Source organism: Schistocerca nitens, chromosome 10 (assembly GCF_023898315.1).
Source record: "Schistocerca nitens isolate TAMUIC-IGC-003100 chromosome 10, iqSchNite1.1, whole genome shotgun sequence".
Taxonomy (NCBI): Eukaryota; Metazoa; Arthropoda; class Insecta; order Orthoptera; family Acrididae; genus Schistocerca; species Schistocerca nitens.
Window position 1 is genome coordinate 128,996,776 of NC_064623.1, and position 19,702 is coordinate 129,016,477.

Consider the following 19,702-nt stretch of genomic DNA (forward strand, 5'->3'; position numbering starts at 1 on the left):
TCTCACTCCCTCCCCAACCACTGCCTCCCTTTAATGCCCCTCGACTCTTATAACTGCCATTTGGTTTCTGTACAAATTGTAAATAGCCTTTCGCTCCCTGTATTTTACCCCTGCCACCTTTAGATTTTGAAAGAGAGTATTCCAGTCAACATTGTCAAAAGCTTTCTCTAAGTCTACAAATGGTAGAAACGTAGGTTTGCCTTTCCTTAATCTTTCTTCTAAGATAAGTCGTAAGGTCAGTATTACCTCACGTGCTCCAACATTTCTACGGAATCCAAACTGATCTTCCCCAAGGTCGGTTTCTACCAGTTTTTCCACTCGTCTGTAAAGAATTTGCGTTAGTATTTTGCAGCTGTGACTTATTAAACTGATACTTCGGTAATTCTGACATCTGTCAACACCTGCATTCTTTGGGATTGGAATTATTATATTCTTCTTGAAGTCTGAGGGTATTTCGCCTGTCTCATACATCTTGCTCACCAGATGGTAGAGTTTTGTCAGGACTGGCCCTCCCAAGGCCGTCAGTAGTTCTAATGGAATATTGTCTACTCCTGGGGCCTTGTTTCGACTCAGGTCTTTCAGTGCTCTGTCAAACTCTTCACGCAGTATCGTATCTCCCATTTCATCTTCATCTACATCCTCTTCCATTTCCATAATATTGTCCTCAAGTACATCGCCCTTGTACAGACCCTCTATCTACTCCTTCCACCTTTCTGCTTTCCCTTCTTTGCTTAGAACTGGGTTTCCATCTGAGCTCTTGATATTCATACAAGTGGTCCTCTTTTCTCCAAAGGTCTCTTTAATTTTCCTGTAGGCAGTATGTATCTTACCCATAGTGAGATAAGCCTCTACATCCTTACATTTGTCCTCTAGCCATCCCTGCTTAGCCATTTTGCACTTCCTGTCGTTCTCATTTTTGAGACGTTTGTATTCCTTTTTGCCTGCTTCACTTACTGCGTTTTTGTATTTTCTCCTTTCATCAATTAAATTCAGTATCTCTTCTGTTACCCAGGAATTTCTACTAGCCCTCGTCTTTTTACCTACTTGATCCTCTGCTGCCTTCACTACTTCATCCCTCAGAGCTACCCATCCTTCTTCTACTGTACTTCTTTCCTCCATTCCTGTCAATTGTTCCCTTATGCTCTCCCTGAAACTCTGTACAACTTCTGGTTCTTTCATTTTATCCAGGTCCCATCTCCTTAAATTCCCACCTTTTTGCAGTTTCTTCAGTTTTAATCTACAGTTCATAACCAATAGATTGTGGTCAGAGTCCACATCTGCCCCTGGAAATGTCTTACAATTTAAAACCTGGTTCCTAAATCTCTGTCTTACCATTATATAATCTATCTGATACCTTCTAGTATCTCCAGGATTCTTCCATGTATACAACCTTCTTTCATGATTCTTGAATCAAGAGTTAGCTATGATTAAGTTATGCTCTGTGCAAAACTCTACCAGGCGGCTTCCTCTTTCAGTTCTTAGCCCCAATCCATATTCACCTACTATGTTTCCTTCTCTCCCTTTTCCTACTCTCGAATTCCAGTCACCCATGACTATTAAATTTTCGTCTCTCTTCACTATCTGAATAATTTCTTTTATGTCATTATACATTTCTTGAATTTCTTCATCATCTGCAGAGCAAGTTGGCATATAAACTTCTACTACTGTAGTAGGCGTGGGCTTCGTGTCTATCTTGGCCACAATAATGCGTTCACTATGCTGTTTGTAGTAGCTTACCTGCAAACCTATTTTTTCATTCAGTATTATACCTACTCCTGCATTACCCCTCTTTGATTTGGTGTTTATAACCCTGTATTCACCTGACCAAAAGTATTGTTCCTCCTGCCACCGAACTTCGCTAATTCCCACTATATCTAACTTTAACCTATCCATTTCCCTTTTTAAATTTTCTAATCTACCTGCCCGGTTAAGAGATCTGACGTTCCACGCTCCGATCCGTAGAACGCCAGTTTTCTTTTTCCTGATAACGACGTCCTCTTGAGTAGTCCCCACCCGGAGATCCGAATGGGGGACTATTTTACCTCCGAATATTTTACCCAAGAGGACGCCATCATCATTTATCCATACAATAAAGCTGCATGCCCTCGGGAAAAATTACGGCCGTAGTTTCCCCTTGCTGTCAGCCGTTCCCAGTACCAGAACAGCAAGGCCGTTTTGGTTAATGTTGCAAGGCCAGGTCAGTCAATCATCCAGACTGTTGCCCCAGCAAATACTGAAAAGGCTGCTGCCCCTCTTCAGGAACTAGCTTCGATGTGTCTTTTGTATCCACTGCAGGGAATTAAAATTTGTTCTAATTTACGTGATCCAGTCACACTAACGTGACCACCCGCAGTGTTTCACGACGACGTGCTGTAATCATTGACAAACGGCAAGTGGCAGCACTGGCAGTGGAGGGTATATGAAGCGCGTTGGGGGGGGGGGGGGGGATGTGGGAAACAGTCCAGTCGTTGTCATAACGAGAAAGCGGAGAAATGTATCGGACATCCAAAAGGGCATGATGGCTTCCGTGCCATGGGTGAAAGCATTTCCGAAACGGAGAAGTATGACATGGGTGCGTATCACCCTAGTTGTTTTGCGCCCTAAGACAAAAAACCCAAAAAACCAAAACAAAAATAGAGCATTTGGTATTTCACTCTATGACGTAATCACGCTATGCCTCACTGCTCAACATGCGGATGCGACATACAGGAATGGAAAGTGGTAACTGAGCGAATACTGCATGACTATATCTTGGACTGAGGACTGTTGCAGTAAATTTTACAACTTTGAAAGCAACTGCTTCCTTGAAGAGGAATGAACCGCTAACAGAAAATAATCTTAACTTTCTGACCACGAAATCACAACAATGTTAATGCTGACACAATACTATCGAAAAACAAAGTCCACCAATCGAAAATTTCTTGTGACCTGAATAAAAAGACACTTTTGTGACAAATAGCGCTTGGTGTGCTACAGGGTCAAGAATTAAATTTCACAAGAAGCAGGTAACGGTACAGCAACGTGCCCATGTGGCAGCCTGCTAACTGACTGTTAACTGACACAGAGAAGAAAGGCGAAGTGGCAACACTGCAGCACTATATGGCAACGTGCAGTCTCCATCAGAGTGTAGTCGGAGTTTTGCAGTACCTTAGTGCAAACACAACAGCGACTGCCCTCAACAGGTTGCGTGGGGGGTGGGTGGGGGTGGGGGTGGGGTGGGAATGAGGAAGGATCGGGCCCAGACCTGGGTTCAAATGGTTCAAATGGCTTTGAGCACTATGGGACTACATCTGAGGTCATCAGTCCCCTAGAAGTTAGAACTACTTAAACCTAACTAACCTAAGGACATCACACACATCCATGCCCGAGGTAGGATTCGAACCTGCGACCGTAGCGGTCGCGTGGTTCGCGCGGATCCAGACTGAAGCACGTAGAACTGCTCAGCCACCATGCCCAGCCTGGATCTGGGGGGGGGGGGGGGTTATCTGCCACAGGCATCAATTTCAGGGGGCGCCAAAGTGATATTCTTGAAGAAAAAAACCTTGAAAGTGATATTCTTGAAGAAAAAAAACCTTGTTTCACAAAGCGCCTAGCATCCAGCGCACATTAGTCTATCGATTATTCATATGATTTTGGAATGCACCCCAGTTGGTTCTTGACCACTTTTTAACACATACTAAGTTGATTTCTGAACGAATCATAAGTTGATTGTTGAATGCACACATAGTGTACGTGATGTCTTGGCAGGGGAGTGCTCCTCGCATCTAGAAATAAAAAACTTTCCCATAGACAAAAGGGGAGGGGGATATACGAGCTGAGCCGAATAAATCCGAACGGCCGAATGCCAATCGCTGTTAGTTTATGAGGTTGACTGGGTGCGCGAATGATCAGAGCTGTTATAACTACTAGCGAAGTCCATAGGTTCAGACTACCAGAGTGGAAATAAACGACTGACAGGTAAGAAATATTACGTATTACCTTCTCGGTGTATCCAAGAAAATGCAATTTTGATAGAAAATTTTTGCCAGATCACTACACTACCAGTTGTATTGTACCCCTGTTAGCAGGCGCTTTAAGTTCCATTCTCGGAATAGCGCGGAAAACGCATTATACGAACACGTAATAACGCCTAAGCGGAGAATAGATTCGGGATAACTGTACCTGTGATTTTGCTGGGGCTAGTGGAGTTAACCAGAGAATAAGTTTTGTCAGTGGCAGGAATAGTTACAGAATTAGTGATGACAAGATTATTTGTTATTACGAGGAAAGAGAAGAAACGGGGAAATCACAAAAGCTTTATGGAAGAAATCGACGATTCCAAATTTATATAAGAATTTCGTACTACTACTTTTGGATCTGATGCTTGAGAAACTGGAGCGCAGGAATGAAATGTGGAACTATTTCCCAACACAAAACTTTTTGCTTGTACTAAAAGGCATTTGATATTAGTACTTCGTGAATTATGTGTTGCCATGTTATTTCTGTAAACGAGGTATGCAAGAATGACCATTTGCATCAAAACAGTCTCGCACAATTGGCATGTGTTAGAAAGGCCTACAAAATGTAATCAAATCGAGAAACCACACCAGTCTTGGGTACTATTTGTATTAACACCTTTTTCAGTATTAGAAACGACTTTTGTTTTTTCATGTAGCAAAACGCTTGACGAACTCTGATGAGGTAATAGATTTTTTTCTCAGAATGGAAAGCACGCAAGGCAAAGGCGTAATAATATTAGAGAGAAAAGAATGTTGGGACCTATGGACTGAAGAAATGTGTACTGTCTTGCTTGTATCTGTCTTAACCGGTTTTATGTTTCTTATATTTTATTTTACGTCATACAAAAGAGAATGTTATTAGCTAATAAAGGGCTCAAATTATCTGAAGAGTTTTTATTCTCCCGGTCGCAAATAATCCGATCCAGTATTAATAACGAGATTTTTTTAAGACGATAGGACGCGAAACCAGCCGACTGGGAGCGGGAGAGGCATTAAACGACATCTCAATTTCTCCTGGCTTCCATTACAAAGTTATACGCGTTTGAATTCCACAGAGGAAACGACAATGATGTGCGATAGAAGAATGCCTTGTGAAGAGGCGTGGCAATGGACTTTGGCTCACTTAAGAACGAATAACATGTCCTAAATTTCCTCAAACATATATGTCTTATATATAAAACTGTTCAGAAAGATGTGCACTACGAAATCAACATATCTTTGAAAAATCGATTTTTTTTTAAATTTTTGATGTCGTCTCAAACACTCGACGTGGGAGAGAGTCGCCACTATCAAGTTTTTGCTCCAATTCGGAGATATCTTTGATCCGGATACGGGTGTTGGTGTTGGTTGACTTACGTCTGGAGTGCGGCCGAACATGGCGTTCTCGACGAGCATCTGCGCCGGCTGTTTCCTTAGAAAGTCCACCAGCTGCTGGGAGTCGTCGGTCTCGAGGCCCAGGTGGGCGCCCAGCGCGAAGGAGCGGGCCCGCATGCGGTAGGAGCACACGCCGTCCCCCACAGCCACACCACTGTGTGCGATGGCTCTGTGGAACAGGCCTGCAAGGGTCGTAACAAAACGTTATGGCGTTCCTCGATAAATAGTGAAAAGTACAAATACACCACTCTTAAACACTGATAAAACTTAGAGCTCAACAAGTAGAGTTCAGACGTGGAAAGAGCGGGTTAAGCCTAGTTATAAGCCTAACAGATTACAATGATGGACCTGTCTGCTGCTTACGATCTACATCTACATCTACATCCATACTCCGCAAGCCACCTGACGGTGTGTGGCGGAAGGTACCTTGAGTACCTTTATCGGTCCTCCCTTCTATTCCAGTCTCGTATTGTTCGTGGAAAGAAAGATTGTCCGTATGCCTCTGTGTGAGCTCTAATCTCTCTGATTTTATCCTCATGGTCTCTTCGCGAGATATACGTAGGAGGGTGCAATATACTGCTTGATTCCTCGGCGAAGGTATGTTTTCGAAACTTCAACAAAAGCCAGTAACGAGCTACTGAGCGTCTCTCTTGCAGAGTCTTGCACTGGAGTTTATCTATCATCCCCGTAACGCTTTCGCAATTACTAAATGATCCTGTAACGAAGCGCGCTGCTCTCCGTTGGATCTTCTCTATCTCTTCTACCAACCATATCTGGTACGGATCCCACACCGGTGAGCAGTATTCAAGCAGTGGGCGAACAAGTGTACTGTAACCTTCTTCCTTTGTTTTCGGATTGCATTTCCTTAGGATTCTTCCAATGAATCTCAGTCTGGCATCTGCTTTACCGACGATTAATTTTATATGGTCATTCCATTTTAAATCACTCCTAATGCCCACTCCCAGGTAATTTATGGAATTTGTTCCAGTTGCTGACTGCTATATTGTAGCTAAATGATAAAGGATCTTTCTTTCTATGTGTTCGCAGCACATTACACTTGTCTACATAGAGATTCAATTGCAATTCCCTGCACCATGCGTCAATTCGTTGCAGATCCTCCTGCATTTCAGTACAATTTTCCATTGTTACAACCTCTCGATATACCACAGTATCATCCGCAAAACGCCTCAGTGAACTAGCTATGTCACCCACAAGGTCCTTTATGTATATTGTGAATAGCAACGGTCCTACGACACTCCACTACGGCACACCTGAAGTCACTCTTACTGTGGAAGATTTCTCTCCATTGAGAATGACATGCTGCGTTGTATTATCTAGGAACTCTTCAATCTAATCACATAATTGGTCTGATAGTCCATATGCTCTTACTTTGTTCATGAAACGACTGTGGGGAAGTGTATCAAACGGCTTGCGGAAGTCAGGAAACACGGCATCTACCTGGGAACCCGTGTCTATGGCCCTCTGAGTCACGATAAATCACAGAATTCCACTGGACAAGCTGTGCAGAAACTTCAAAGATTATCATTTCCTTCAAGTTACTCAGTCAGCTGCTAAGTACCGAAGACTCTGTTCATGTTCTGATAAGGAAAACAGTAGATGGAGACGTCAACATAACGGATATCCTCATGTAAGTGTACAGGGATCAATCTTAGTCGATTGTACACAGATGACCAACCAATTTTCAGTAACATGAAGCATTTCCATTATGTACGAGGTGCGACAACAAAGTAATGAGACTGATGTGAAAAAAAAATTGTTGCTTACCGCTTTAGTCAAGTTTAGTGTTGTCTCCTTCAAAGTAGTTCCCTTCTGATTGCACACACTTTTTCCAGCGCTTCTGCCAGTGATGGGTAACATTTCTGAAACTCATCTTCTGTAATATCCTTCAAGACCCTCGTCACAGCTTTTTGGACATCTTGTGTTGTTTGAAAATGGTGTCCCTTGACCGTCGTCTTGACTCTTGGAAATACAAAAAAGTCGCAAGGAGCGATATCTGGCGAATAATGTGGCTGTGGTAGTACTGAAATTTGTTTTGAGGTTAAAAATTGCTGTACTGACAGAGCAGTATGGGATAGCGCATTATCGTGATGCAGAATCCAACTATCAGCAATGTTGGCACAGAAACGAAGAACTCTTTTACGAAGTCTTTCTAAAATTTCTATGTAGTAATATTGGTTAACTGTTTCTTAAGGACGCACCCACTCTTTATGATCAATTCCCTTGGAATCAAAGAAGCGCACAAGCATACATTTCACGTTTGACTTTGACATGCGAGCTTTTTTTTTTTGGTCTGGGCGATCCCTTATAGCACCATTGCGAACTTTGGCGTTTTCTCTCAGGGTAACTGAAAAAACCAACTTTCACCACCAGTGATAACACGGCTCAACAATTCTGGATTGATTTTCGTTTGCTCTGACAGATTGTCTGCCATATTTTTCGTGTTTCTCGCTGTTGTGGTGTGAAATTTTTGGGGACCATTTTTGCACAAATCTTTTTCATACCAAGATCTTCAGTTATTATTAGACGAAACGTTTTTCGATTGATGTTCAGTTCTTCTGCAATCAATTTTCACGGATAATCTTCGATCAGATCGTACGAGTTCACGCACCCTAGCTGACATCCGTCCGTGAGGTTGATGGTCGTCCGCTGCGGTCTTCATCTTCAACATTCGTTCTGCCTTCACTAAACATTTTATCCCAACGAAAAACTTGAGCTCTTGACATAACCTCCTCTCCAAAAGGTTTCTGAAGCTTACCGTGAGTTGTCGTCACGTTTTCACCCAATTCAACACAAAAAGAAATGGCATACCATTGTGCAATATTATGCAGTTTATAACGATATGTTTACGTAATGTGTATACATAAACATACAGTTATAAATGTCCCCGTTCGTAGTCGCTAATTATAACAATATGTTACTTTTGTGCTGTAACATATAGCTATAATCAGCGGTGGAAATATATTTGCGAACGCCGACCGTGTGCGGCTGTTTCTTTTTGGATCGTCTGATCAGTCGGAAGTTGCATTGCAGAGGAGAGTAAATGCCTATTCAAAATATAATTATTTTGGATAGCTCAACATGAATTTCCTAAGGGACCGTAGTTTAACATGCATTTACCAGTAGAATATGGCGCGGAGAAAATATTTCGCCGCATGCAACTTCCGTCCGAACTCGACGAAAGAATTCGTGACTGTGAACTCTCTATTTGGCAGAAACATATAGAAAATTAAATAATTTCATGACGAAGTGAGACATAGATTCTATAGTAAATGAATAGTCCATACACCAGTTCCATTTAACTCTGAATTTATGGCAATTAATAGACGAACTTACACTGCAATGAAGGATTTAACATGGATGCCGTTTTGACTGGCACTTCTCTTAATGAAAACAATTCCTTTGACGTTTTCACATACACGTCGCACAATAAATCTACTGCTAGGCACTTTAAGTATTACACATTTACTTTGCACTAGAACAATATTATTTTTAACAATAATAATACGGCGGCAAGACATGCGCGTCCGACACAAGTTACAGGAGACAAGAGAAGAATGAGTAACTGTTCATCGAGAATATCTCGTACCTCAAAAAAAAATGTGTAAAAGTGTTCTTCTGTCCGTTTTTCGCGCCGCGGTTTTCAAAGTCAATAACTCACTGCATCTCTGACGGCGCTTCGACAATAAACAAGTTACGTCACAGGTCGTTCACCTTTTACATTCTCGCAACATCATTTGCTAACTGTAGCTGTTGCCGAGCGACTGCTCGATTAATGAATGATTTAAAATGATAAGGCAATCACATAATGTTACAAGTTCCATTTCCTTTGACGAGAGACACAAACACTTGTTAACTTATTACAGGACAACTCACGACTGAGCAGTTACATTGATGTGCCGCTTGGACTAGAAGCAGCTTATAGACCAATGTCAACGATATTGTGCCTACGCAAGCCTGCAGGGTTGCCACATCTTGCAAAGAAAATCAGTCTCATTACTTTTTTGTCGCACTTCTTAGATGATTTGGCTTTTGCTGCAGAGGGCACGAATGGCAGCATACCAGGTCGAATCACCAGACTGACAGAGAAATGTGCAGTCAGGGTGCGCGGGCTAACCACAAGAGAGCTCTTGCCGTCATACGAAATTGCACCCCAGACCGTAACTCCAGATATAGGACCAGTGTGTCTAGCACACAGACACGTTGATTTCAGGCCCTCAGCTACCATTCCTGTAGCCAACACACCGTCATCACTGGCACCGGGACAGAACAGACCTCTATCCTGCCCTTCAATGAGCCCTCACTTTACAGCTCTGAAGGTGCAAATAGCGTTGGTCTGGGGTCGGTGGAATGCACGCTACAGCATGTCTGGTTCGGAGCTGTCCTTGAAGTAAGCGATTTGTAACAGTTCCTTGTGTCACGGTGGTGCCAACTGCTGCTCAGATTGCTGCTGCAGATCTACATCTACATCTACATGAATACTCTGCAAATCACATTTAAATGCCTGCTAGAGGGTTTATCGAACCACCTTCACAATTCTCTATTATTCCAATCTCGTATAGCACGCGGAAAGAACGAGCACCAGTATCTTTCCGTACGAGCTCTGATTACCATTATTTTATCGTGGTGATCGTTCCTCCCTATGTAGATAGGTGTCAACAAAATATTTTCACATTCCGAGGAGAAAGTTGGTGATTGGAATTTAGTGAGAAGATTCCGTCGCACGGAAAGACGCCTTTGTTTTGATGATGTTCAGCCGAAATCCTGTATCATTTCAGTGACACTTTCCCATATTTCGCGATAATACAAAACGTGCGGTCCTTCTTTGAACTTTTTCGATGTAAAACTTTGAACGTAGCTGCTAAGGTTCAGTGACCGTGTCAGAATTATATTGTAACAAATAAGCCCTCGGTCACAAATATTAAGTCAAAATTGACCTGGTTTCGACGCTACTATGAGCGTCGTCTTCAGAATTAGACTAACTGTACTAAAATATTAGGTATATAGTACATTAATAAAATTAAAGTTTGTACTGACTGGAAAAGATGCAGTACTTACAAGTCACATATTAAAAAAGATCTAAGCCGGAAAGGCGACGTCATGAACACTTGTCAGATGGCGAGCCGCTAAGGGCTCTTTGTACTGTGAACAAGGGTTGCAACAAGACTCAGTCTTGATCAATTCCCTTGGATTCAAAGAAGCACACAAGCATGCATTTCACTTTCGACTTTGACATGCGAGCTTTTTTTGGTCTGGGTGATCCCTTTGAGCACCATTGCGAACTTTGGCGTTTTCTCTCTGGATCATACTGAAAAAAACAACTTTCATCACCAGCGATAACACGGCTCAACAATTCTGGATTGATTTCCGTTTGCTCTGACAGATCGGCTGCCACCTTTTTCGTGTTTCTCGCTGTTGTGGTGTGATATTTTTGGCGACCATTTTTGCACAGATCTGTCTCATAGCAAGATCTACAGTTATTATTAGACGAACCGTTTCTCGATTGATGTTCAGTTTTTCTGCAATCATTTTCACGGATAATCTTCGATTAGATCGTACGCTCCCTAGCCGACATTCGTCCGTGAGGTTGATGGTCGTCCACTGACTGTCCAGAGCAGGGTCTTGTGTAGCTTTTAATAATGCACATCAACTATAGCTTGTGACAGTGTCTTTTTAGTACATTTGCACGATGCATAACTTCAAAATTCGGTATAGAATAAATTTAAAATTTCGTAGTATGCAACGTAGGTGCAACAGTGAAGATATTACCTTATAAATGAGGCTTTGGGGTGTCGTAAGCAGCATCCAATATACAAAACAAACACTTAGAAATAGTACTTTTAAGAACGTGGTATAGGCTTGACTATTGGAAAGATGTAATCGCCAAATGGCAAATACCGAAGTCTCACGTCTTTACTTGAGCCAGAACGGCATCTCTAATATGAGTATCGGATTTTTTACCTGAGCTCGAATCCCACCTCTGAAAATACGCGAAATTTGCTACGCAGAGACGGCTGTCCGCGCAGCGGGTCTAGTGTAGCAGGGGATACAACCCGTCGGACAAAGATGAAAGAGCTGAGGAGAATGTTGAGAAACAAAGGAATGCGAGAGAGATAAACTTTATTTCACATATGTAAGGGCCAGTAGTATTTTCACGTTAACGATAACGGCCGGCCGGTGTGGCCGTGCGGTTAAAGGCGCTTCAGTCTGGAACCGCGTGACCGCTACGGTCGCAGGTTCGAATCCTGCCTCGGGCATGGATGTGTGTGATGTCCTTAGGTTAGTTAGGTTTAATTAGTTCTAAGTTCTAGGCGACTAATGACCTCAGAAGTTAAGTCGCATAGTGCTCAGAGCCATTTTTGTTAACGATAACGCGTGTTTGTATCTTAGTATTTCTGCGCAAAATACAATGGAAAGAAATGAATGAAATTACTAGCAAAGAATACATCACGTTACATGTATGTCAGTTGTATCTCGAAAGTCTTTCGAACTGTATTGCTGAAGAGCAGTACGGGATACAAGTTCAGCGTAGTCGATTTCTTAGTTTCAACTAGCATTGCTGTCCTGTTGTTCACTTGAACTATGTATCCCCTGCTTCACTAAACCGCAAATGAAACACCCGATACAAATTAAAAGCTCATTCGAAGTGTGTTGCTTAAGTACAGTCCGGAATACGAGTTTGTCGTAAGGCGATTTCTTCGTTCTTCACATGAACGATGTATCCTCCGCTTCAGTAAACCCTAAGTGGAACAGGGGATACAAATTGTAGATGTGATGTTTATTTCGTCTCCGCTATTACTAACAGTCTTTTCTTACGTACATATCAGTATTACTGATGACAGAAGGACCTACGTATGTAATATATGTATACCAGACTTCCATTGACATATGTACACTGGTAACGAATAGGTGGAAATACACGTACGTTACATTTGCAACCTGTTTCATTTTATATGTTTTGATTGTCTATTTAATCTTTGTGTTTCACTTGTTGAAAGGGAACTACACATTGGTCTTGTCAAAAGCCGAGAAGCGATTCTTCTTAGTGTTGTAGCTCCCTTCAGTAGCTGATAAGTGTTTTTTGGATTACGAAGTCTTCGTAATCTATTCTATTTTCAGTTTACCATTTTCGCCTTTGCTGTTATGTTTTAGTTTAGTTTTTTTATTGATTGCTTAATGAAGTAGGATCAGTTTATTCTAACTCGTGAGATTTTTTTTAACCAAAAAACACTTATCAGCTACTGAACCATCTGTATCTTAAGGATCAGTTTATTCTATCTCGTGAGATTTTTTTTTTAAAAAGCCCAAAAACGCTTATCAGCTACTGAAGAATATTGGTGGAATAAGAAAGTGAAATATGGCAAAATAGTGAAATATAGATAAACGATCGCTTTTAGATTCACATTCAATTATTGTAATGATAGCGCTTATTAGAACACAGAACTGCTTTATTATCTATGCCTCGAAGTGAAGACATTACTATCTATGACTAAGGAATGACGTCATTGTTCAAAGCCGACGGGTTGTATACCCTGCTTCACTAGACCCCGTGCAGCTGACGGCATTTCCATGGCAACCAAGGTCCTACTACGCCGTTTTGCTGCGCGGTAGCCCTAGTGGGAAATGGGCCTTAGTGGCACCGGTATTGGTTAATTTCGCTGACGACCAACAACGGCCGAAGCCGGCCGATCCTTTCAAATCAGTACGCCACTGAGTGCAGTGACACTGTAGCCGATCTTATTGCTCGAATGTCCAGACTTCGGACGACAATCGGTGAAATTCAAATCAGTTTGTTTTCTGTGGTCAAATGTTCTCACAAATGGGTTGTGAGAAACTATTGTTTAGTCCAAGAAAGAATGAGTTTGTGGCATCCTGAGGATAAAAATATCATAATCAGGATAGAGTTAGGACTGTGTCTACTGAAATCGTAGGTTTGTTGGTAACCACAAGTAGGCAGGATCTGCATTGTAAACTTTAGGTGTGAATTATAACGTCAAAAAATAATTTCCTGAAATGAGAAGGATGGCCTCTCTTGTGCTTAAAGTTACTGCAGTGGATCTTTTGTGTGTTGTGGTAGGTGGACGTTAGCTGTCTACAAATTATTGTTGCGCGATGAGATCGTCTACAGTGTGACCGCGCTCATAGTGGCGTACTGATTTGAAAGGATCAGCCGGCTTCGGCTGATGTTGGTCGTCGGCAGAGTTCACCGACGTCGGTGCCACTATGGCCACAGCCTAAAGCCTAGTTTACACGACGACATTGGGTTGCGCCACTCGTTTCGTGGAATGAGTTGCACGCAAGAGGTTTCAAATATGACGGTAGACACTTCAGTTTTGTCCTTTCGTGGGTCCCTGAGTCGTGTCTGAAATGAAACTTTTGGGAGCTGCACGTCGCATGAGTTGTGATGGAGTTAAAGCTTGTTGCGTGGAATCGCTGCATAAGAAAAAAATAAGAAACGTGTTTCGATTCGTGACTGGATGAAGAAAAGGCATCAGCTCGGTTGCTCAGCGTCCTTGCTGCAATACTTTATTGGAAGATCCAAGAAGTTCTTTTAATTATCTTAGAATGTCACCAGAACTGTAATTACGTATCATATTGTGTGCATTACATTTGAGAACACTCGGCATGCTAAAAGATACAGTTTTAGTTGGTGATGTCGCTTTTTCATTAACACCAATAATTATTAACATTAACAGTAATAATTATTAACATTAGCAACAATAATTATTCGAAGGAGGCCACATGAAGAAGAAAATGGTTTGCAAACTACTATCTTCAAGACAGATCTGTACAGTGGCAATATTTCATAATTCTGACATATGTGAATGGGGAGCACTGCAGCGACGTTTTAAATAGATGAATATTGAATAAAGAATGCAGCTTCTTGAATCTGTATAGCCTTCCCTCCTATCAACAATATTGCTTAACAAAGAGTGGGCCAACTCGAACGATGGGGTTTTAGTCTTGCAGACGAGAGCATTGCCACAGATAGAATTACACTTGCTTGTATTTTTCTTAATTCAGTTGTATATGTGCTCATAACTCAATAAATTTTGCTCTGCTTCTCATATACTGTCTGGCCATCTATGTTATGATCGCACATGACGGTCTCCGCGGCAGCAATATGTTGCTTATTTTTGTAATCAGCACAACTGAAATCCCACTAACCCCTATGCAAAGCATAGGTATCCAAAAAGCGAACATTATTCTCCATTCCCTACTTCATATTTCAGTTTGTCTACACTCTACGAACACACATTACCTCAAAACTCATGCAACTAGTGTCGCCGAAGTTGAAACACGCCGAAAGTGTTTAGTTTCACCGACGAGTCGCGTAAACGCTCGGAGCGCATACGCAGTGGCCGGCAGTGCAGTTGCCTGCAACCTAGTGTCGTCGTGTAAACTAGGCTTAAGGCCCATTTCCAGCTAGGGCGCGGCAGGGCCTCCGTTGCCACAGAAACGCCGTCAACTGCGCGGTACAACTGGCTCTGAGTCGCGGTTTGCCCCTGTCGAAGCGCGACCACTGCCGCGTGCCGCGTGCCACGCTGCACGTCCGCGCTGCTAATTAGCTAATCACAGAACGCGCTGAACGTGGCGTCAGGTATAAAACCCCCGGCTATACGAACTTTCGCCGAAGCGCTGGTGCCTACGTGGAGGCATTTTTGAAATACTTATCATCCGATTACAAGGAAACTATTTCGTGAAAAAAATTTGTTCTTCTGTATCTTACAGCCTGATATCTTCTCACTATTAAGGACTGAATTTCTTTCCGATATTCATCATAGTTACGTGATGTATCGCTATTAAGTAAACCACTACACGAAATTTTATTGAGCTCCCAGAAGTAAAAACGCATTGAGTAGAGTTTGCGTGTAATCCATTTTAGGTAATACATTACTGCGTATGAAATTTAGCAGAATGATAGCTGTCACGGTTCTCGAGATGTTGGATGATATATAAGGGGAGGGGCTGCGCGGATCGCTCGCGATGCGACCGATACTCCGCCCTGCACGTCATAAATCATGTGGCTGTCTGTATTGGCCCCAAATTTTGTAAACGGTTTAAGATATCGAAACGTGGTTTTTTCGCAAGTGATAGCTCGTAAGGAGTCACGATTTTGTTGCACAGTAAGTGTGCAAAATGTAATCATCAATCGAGATGTGAAAGTGACTATAGTTTTCACTATGGATCAATGAACTATTTTAAAACGGGCATTTAATAGCATCTGAAATGAGAATTACATCGTCTGTTATGCCAGCATTGCTGGACCTCCGCACCTACCCGCTTTTACAAGGCCCTCCAAATCCTCGAACGCCATGTGCTCCACCCTGCCTTCCGTATTCGCCTTCCTTCCCCCACACGGCTCCCGTAAGAACTCATCCCCTTCCCCAACCTTTTCCTCCAACATCTCTGCATCCTTCACACTGTCCACAGCCACGTTTCCTCCTTCCTCTCCACACCCCGCCTGTTGCCGCGCCTCTATCGCTGTATCCCTCCCTCTCTCCACCTCCACACCCTTCATCTCCTTCATGAGGGCAATTTCCCGCACCTCCCCCTCCCGGTGATGATCTTCGCCGTGACAGATACCCTTCTTTCCAACTATAACCTGGCCTTGTCCCCCCCTCCCCAGGGCCCCCTTTTTCCTCTCCCCTCCTTCTCCTAGAGTGGATTTTCCTCCTTCCCCCCCCCCCCCCCGAGACCCTGCACCCCATCCTTGCCTCCCACGTCCCTCCCTCCCTGGCCCTCTTTTTCGTGCCCCCCGCCCATCTTCCCCCTCTCTTCCCCTCCCTCCCTTCATCCCTTCCCCTCATCTCCTTGTGCCAGGCAGATCCTCCGTTTTGATCATCATCAGTGTGCCACGTCAGTGTTGTGTTTGGTGCTGTTCTCTTCTGTGTTGAGAGATGTGATTTTGTGTGCTGGCCTTGCACTTAGTGTTACTGTCAGTGACCGTTATGTGGTACACCATCCGTTAATACTTTTATGCTCCAGTCATACTGCGCCTATGTTCTTTTAATTGTCCCAGTGTGTGGTTTTTTTGTGTGTGGTACTTTTTTACAGTTCTTATCTCCATTTTACAGTCGGCCCTTTTTTGTCCATTGTCTTCCATAATGTTCCCCCTTTTTTATATCTATGTACACCGTGCTTTCTCCTTTCTGTTGTTTTGAAATGTCTTCTACTGTATGTTCTATGTCTTTCGGCTGAAGAGCAGCGCATATGCTGCTGCCAGCCCGCCCCGATGGGGAATTGAAATACAATAAAGAAAAAAAAAGAGAATTACAGTGACATGGAACACATTAATATTTTAAATATTCTATATAGGCCTACAAAAGTTAACCCTTCCACCAAACATTTAAACAAGAACTCGAATCAGCTGAACATGAAAACTTTCAACCTTTCTCTGACAACTATTACATTCACATTCAACTTTCTTCAACTCGGCCTGACTGACTACACACACACACACACACACACAAACACACAGATATAAAGAAAAGAGAACAGAAATGAACACACTTTAGATTTCAGCATATACTTCGTTAAGTTGGTAACATGTACACAAACAAGCGAAAGAAGAAATAGACATAAACAGAAGACACAGTAGCTACGACTTTAAATCAGTGTTTGGTAAAATACCCGCAGCTTGTGACAGAAGAATAATAGTGTCCCACACCAATTAGTTGACAGAGCATGAAAATTGTGAAGGCGAAAGTTCGTAACATTAAAGTGTGTTTATGTCTCGTAAGTGAAGTTATAGTGCGACGTCCAGCCTGCGACCAGATGAGAGGACACGTAGATGCTACCCAAAAACTCAATTAACTACAAGAAGTTACTAGTTCACGTAAAAAAAAATAGGTGAACTGTTTTATAATCTACAAATATCGAAAAGATTGCAGTGGAAATGCCTTAAAGTAAAAGGCGAAACGCGTCTGGAACAAATAAAAGCCGGCCGCTGTGGCCGAGCGGTTCTATGCGCTTCAGTCTGGAACCGCGCGACCGCTACGGTCGCAGGTTCGAATCCTGCCTCGGTCATGGATGTGTGTGCTGTCCTTAGGTTAGTTAGGTTTAAGTATTTCTAAGTTCTAGGGGACTGATGACCTCAGATGTTAAGTCCCATAGTGCTTAGAGGAATTTGAACCATTTTTTTGAACAAATGAAATACATCACAGCAAGAAAAAGGGGTCTCCTACTTACAAAACGAATGTTCTGTGCTTTCTTCCGATGGTGCCCACGCAAGCAAACTTGTTTTGCCTTAAGACATTTTGTTTATTTGCAACTTTTAGAATACGTCATAATTAGATGTAGTACCACCAGATTGCCAATTACTCTTTGCAGCATCACTCGAATAGTCTTCACAGGCGGGGTATATAGCATCTGATAAGTCAATTTCTTTTACCGAAAGATTTTTTTCATCCCTTATCGAATCTTTGTGTCAAACACCTTGACATAAACCAAATGCAATATTCCGTGCGTCTTCTTCAAAAAACGGCTCTGAGCACTATGGGACTCAACATCTTAGGTCATAAGTCCCCTAGAACTTAGAACTACTTAAACCTAACTAACCTAAGGACATCACACACACCGATGCCCGAGGCAGGATTCGAACCTGCGACCGTAGCAGTCCCGCGGTTCCGGACTGCAGCGCCAGAACGTCTTCTTCAATATCCTTAAAGTATCACTGATCTCGGCCTTTCAAGTAGTTATGCTGGACCTGTCATAGTATTTTTTTTTTTTTTCACAGATACCACTTTAGGTCTTATGATCCAACTGCCAATTCGATGTTTGGTTGCCAAAATGCCGACTTTATTTTTTAATTAACTTGCTTTTTCCGACGCAAACGGTAATTAAAAATAGTTTCATACGATGCTAGTGCGCCCTTTAATAGTCTGAGAATGGTCACATGATATTTGAGGTCAGCGGAAAAGCCTCCACTGCATAAAAAACGTATGGCAGCATATGCAAACTGCACTACGATACACTTGCCATCGACGACTTCTACACAGTTTGAGAACTGCGTTCAAGTTTTTCCTAATATAACGTTGTTTGCAGTGTGTAACATAGATGCATACACAAATACATCACAAGTGATATGTGCTACAAGCTATATTAGACAAATATTCTGGCAATGAATACGCAATTGACCTACTTAATCAAAGGTGAAGTTATTTGCTCCTGGGTTGCATTAACAAGAAATACAATTCGCCTCACTATTTGTTTGCTGTGGGGTTCAGCCTGAAGATTGTGTTAATACACTGAACCCACGTTGCTCTATCCTGTGTAGGTTTCTTCGTCTCTACGTAACTACTGCGTCCTACATCCATTCGAATCTGCTTCCCTTAGTCTCTCTCTCTCTGCAATTTAGCCTCCATTACCAAACTGACGATTCCCAGATGGCCAGAATATGTCCTTTCAACTATTCCCCTCTTTTTTTTGGACAAGTTGTGACATAATTTTCGTTTCCTCCGCAGTTTAATTCAGTACATCTTGTTTAGTTCTAACACATATCTAATCTTCTTCTTTAGCACCACATACTGAAAGCGTCGATTGTCTAATCTTCAGCATTCTTCTTTAGCACCACATTCTGAAAGCGTTCGTTGTCTTCCTGACAGGAGCGTTCATCGTCCGCGTTTCACTTAGATACAAGGATACACTCCACACAAATACCTTCATAAAATACTATCCAATAATTAAAATTTATATTTGATGTCAGAAGATTTTTTTCTTCAGAAACGCTTTTCTTGCTATTGTGAGTCTGCATTTTATAGCCTCTATACTTCTGCCTTCTCAATTACTACTTCCCTTTCAAGTCTTTGAAGTCTTACAACTGCAGTTTGGTTTCTGTAGAAGCTGTAGATAATCTTGTGTCCCTCTGTTTTATCGCTGATATCTCCAGAGTTCAAAGAATGTCTTTCAGTTAAGACTGTCAAAACCTTTCTCTAAGTATACAAATACCATAAACACAGGTTTGCCTCTCTTCAGTCTGTCTACTAAGGTAAGCGGTAGGATCAGTATTGCCTTGCGTGGTCAGACATTTCGCAGGAATCTAACATTGTGCTCATATTAGTTTGTACAGCCCCTCCCCTTTTCCTCTCTACATATTCCTTCCACATTCCAGTATTCCATATTTGCTTAGTTGTGGCCTGCCAAATGAGCTCTTGACAGTTGTTTCTCTTTTGAACAAAGTTTTCTTTGCTGTTTTTCTTATTCACTTTCGGCACCTATGTTTTCCAAGTGCAAAATCTACTGTAACTTTCCCCGTTTACATCCTCTGCTGTCTTCACCATTTCTTCTCTCAAAATATCCATTCGTATTGT

At 42.2% G+C, this 19,702-nt stretch overlaps 1 protein-coding gene across 1 annotated transcript in view; it reads right to left on the reverse strand.

The window, feature by feature from the left end:
• Positions 1-19,702, reverse strand: part of LOC126210120 (esterase FE4-like) — a 191,939-nt gene that overhangs the window by 75,538 nt on the left and 96,699 nt on the right. Inside the window, exon 5 of the mRNA XM_049939263.1 lies at positions 5,355-5,554. Within this exon, the coding sequence (XP_049795220.1) occupies positions 5,355-5,554 (200 nt within the window). The remainder of the gene's footprint in view (positions 1-5,354; positions 5,555-19,702) is intronic.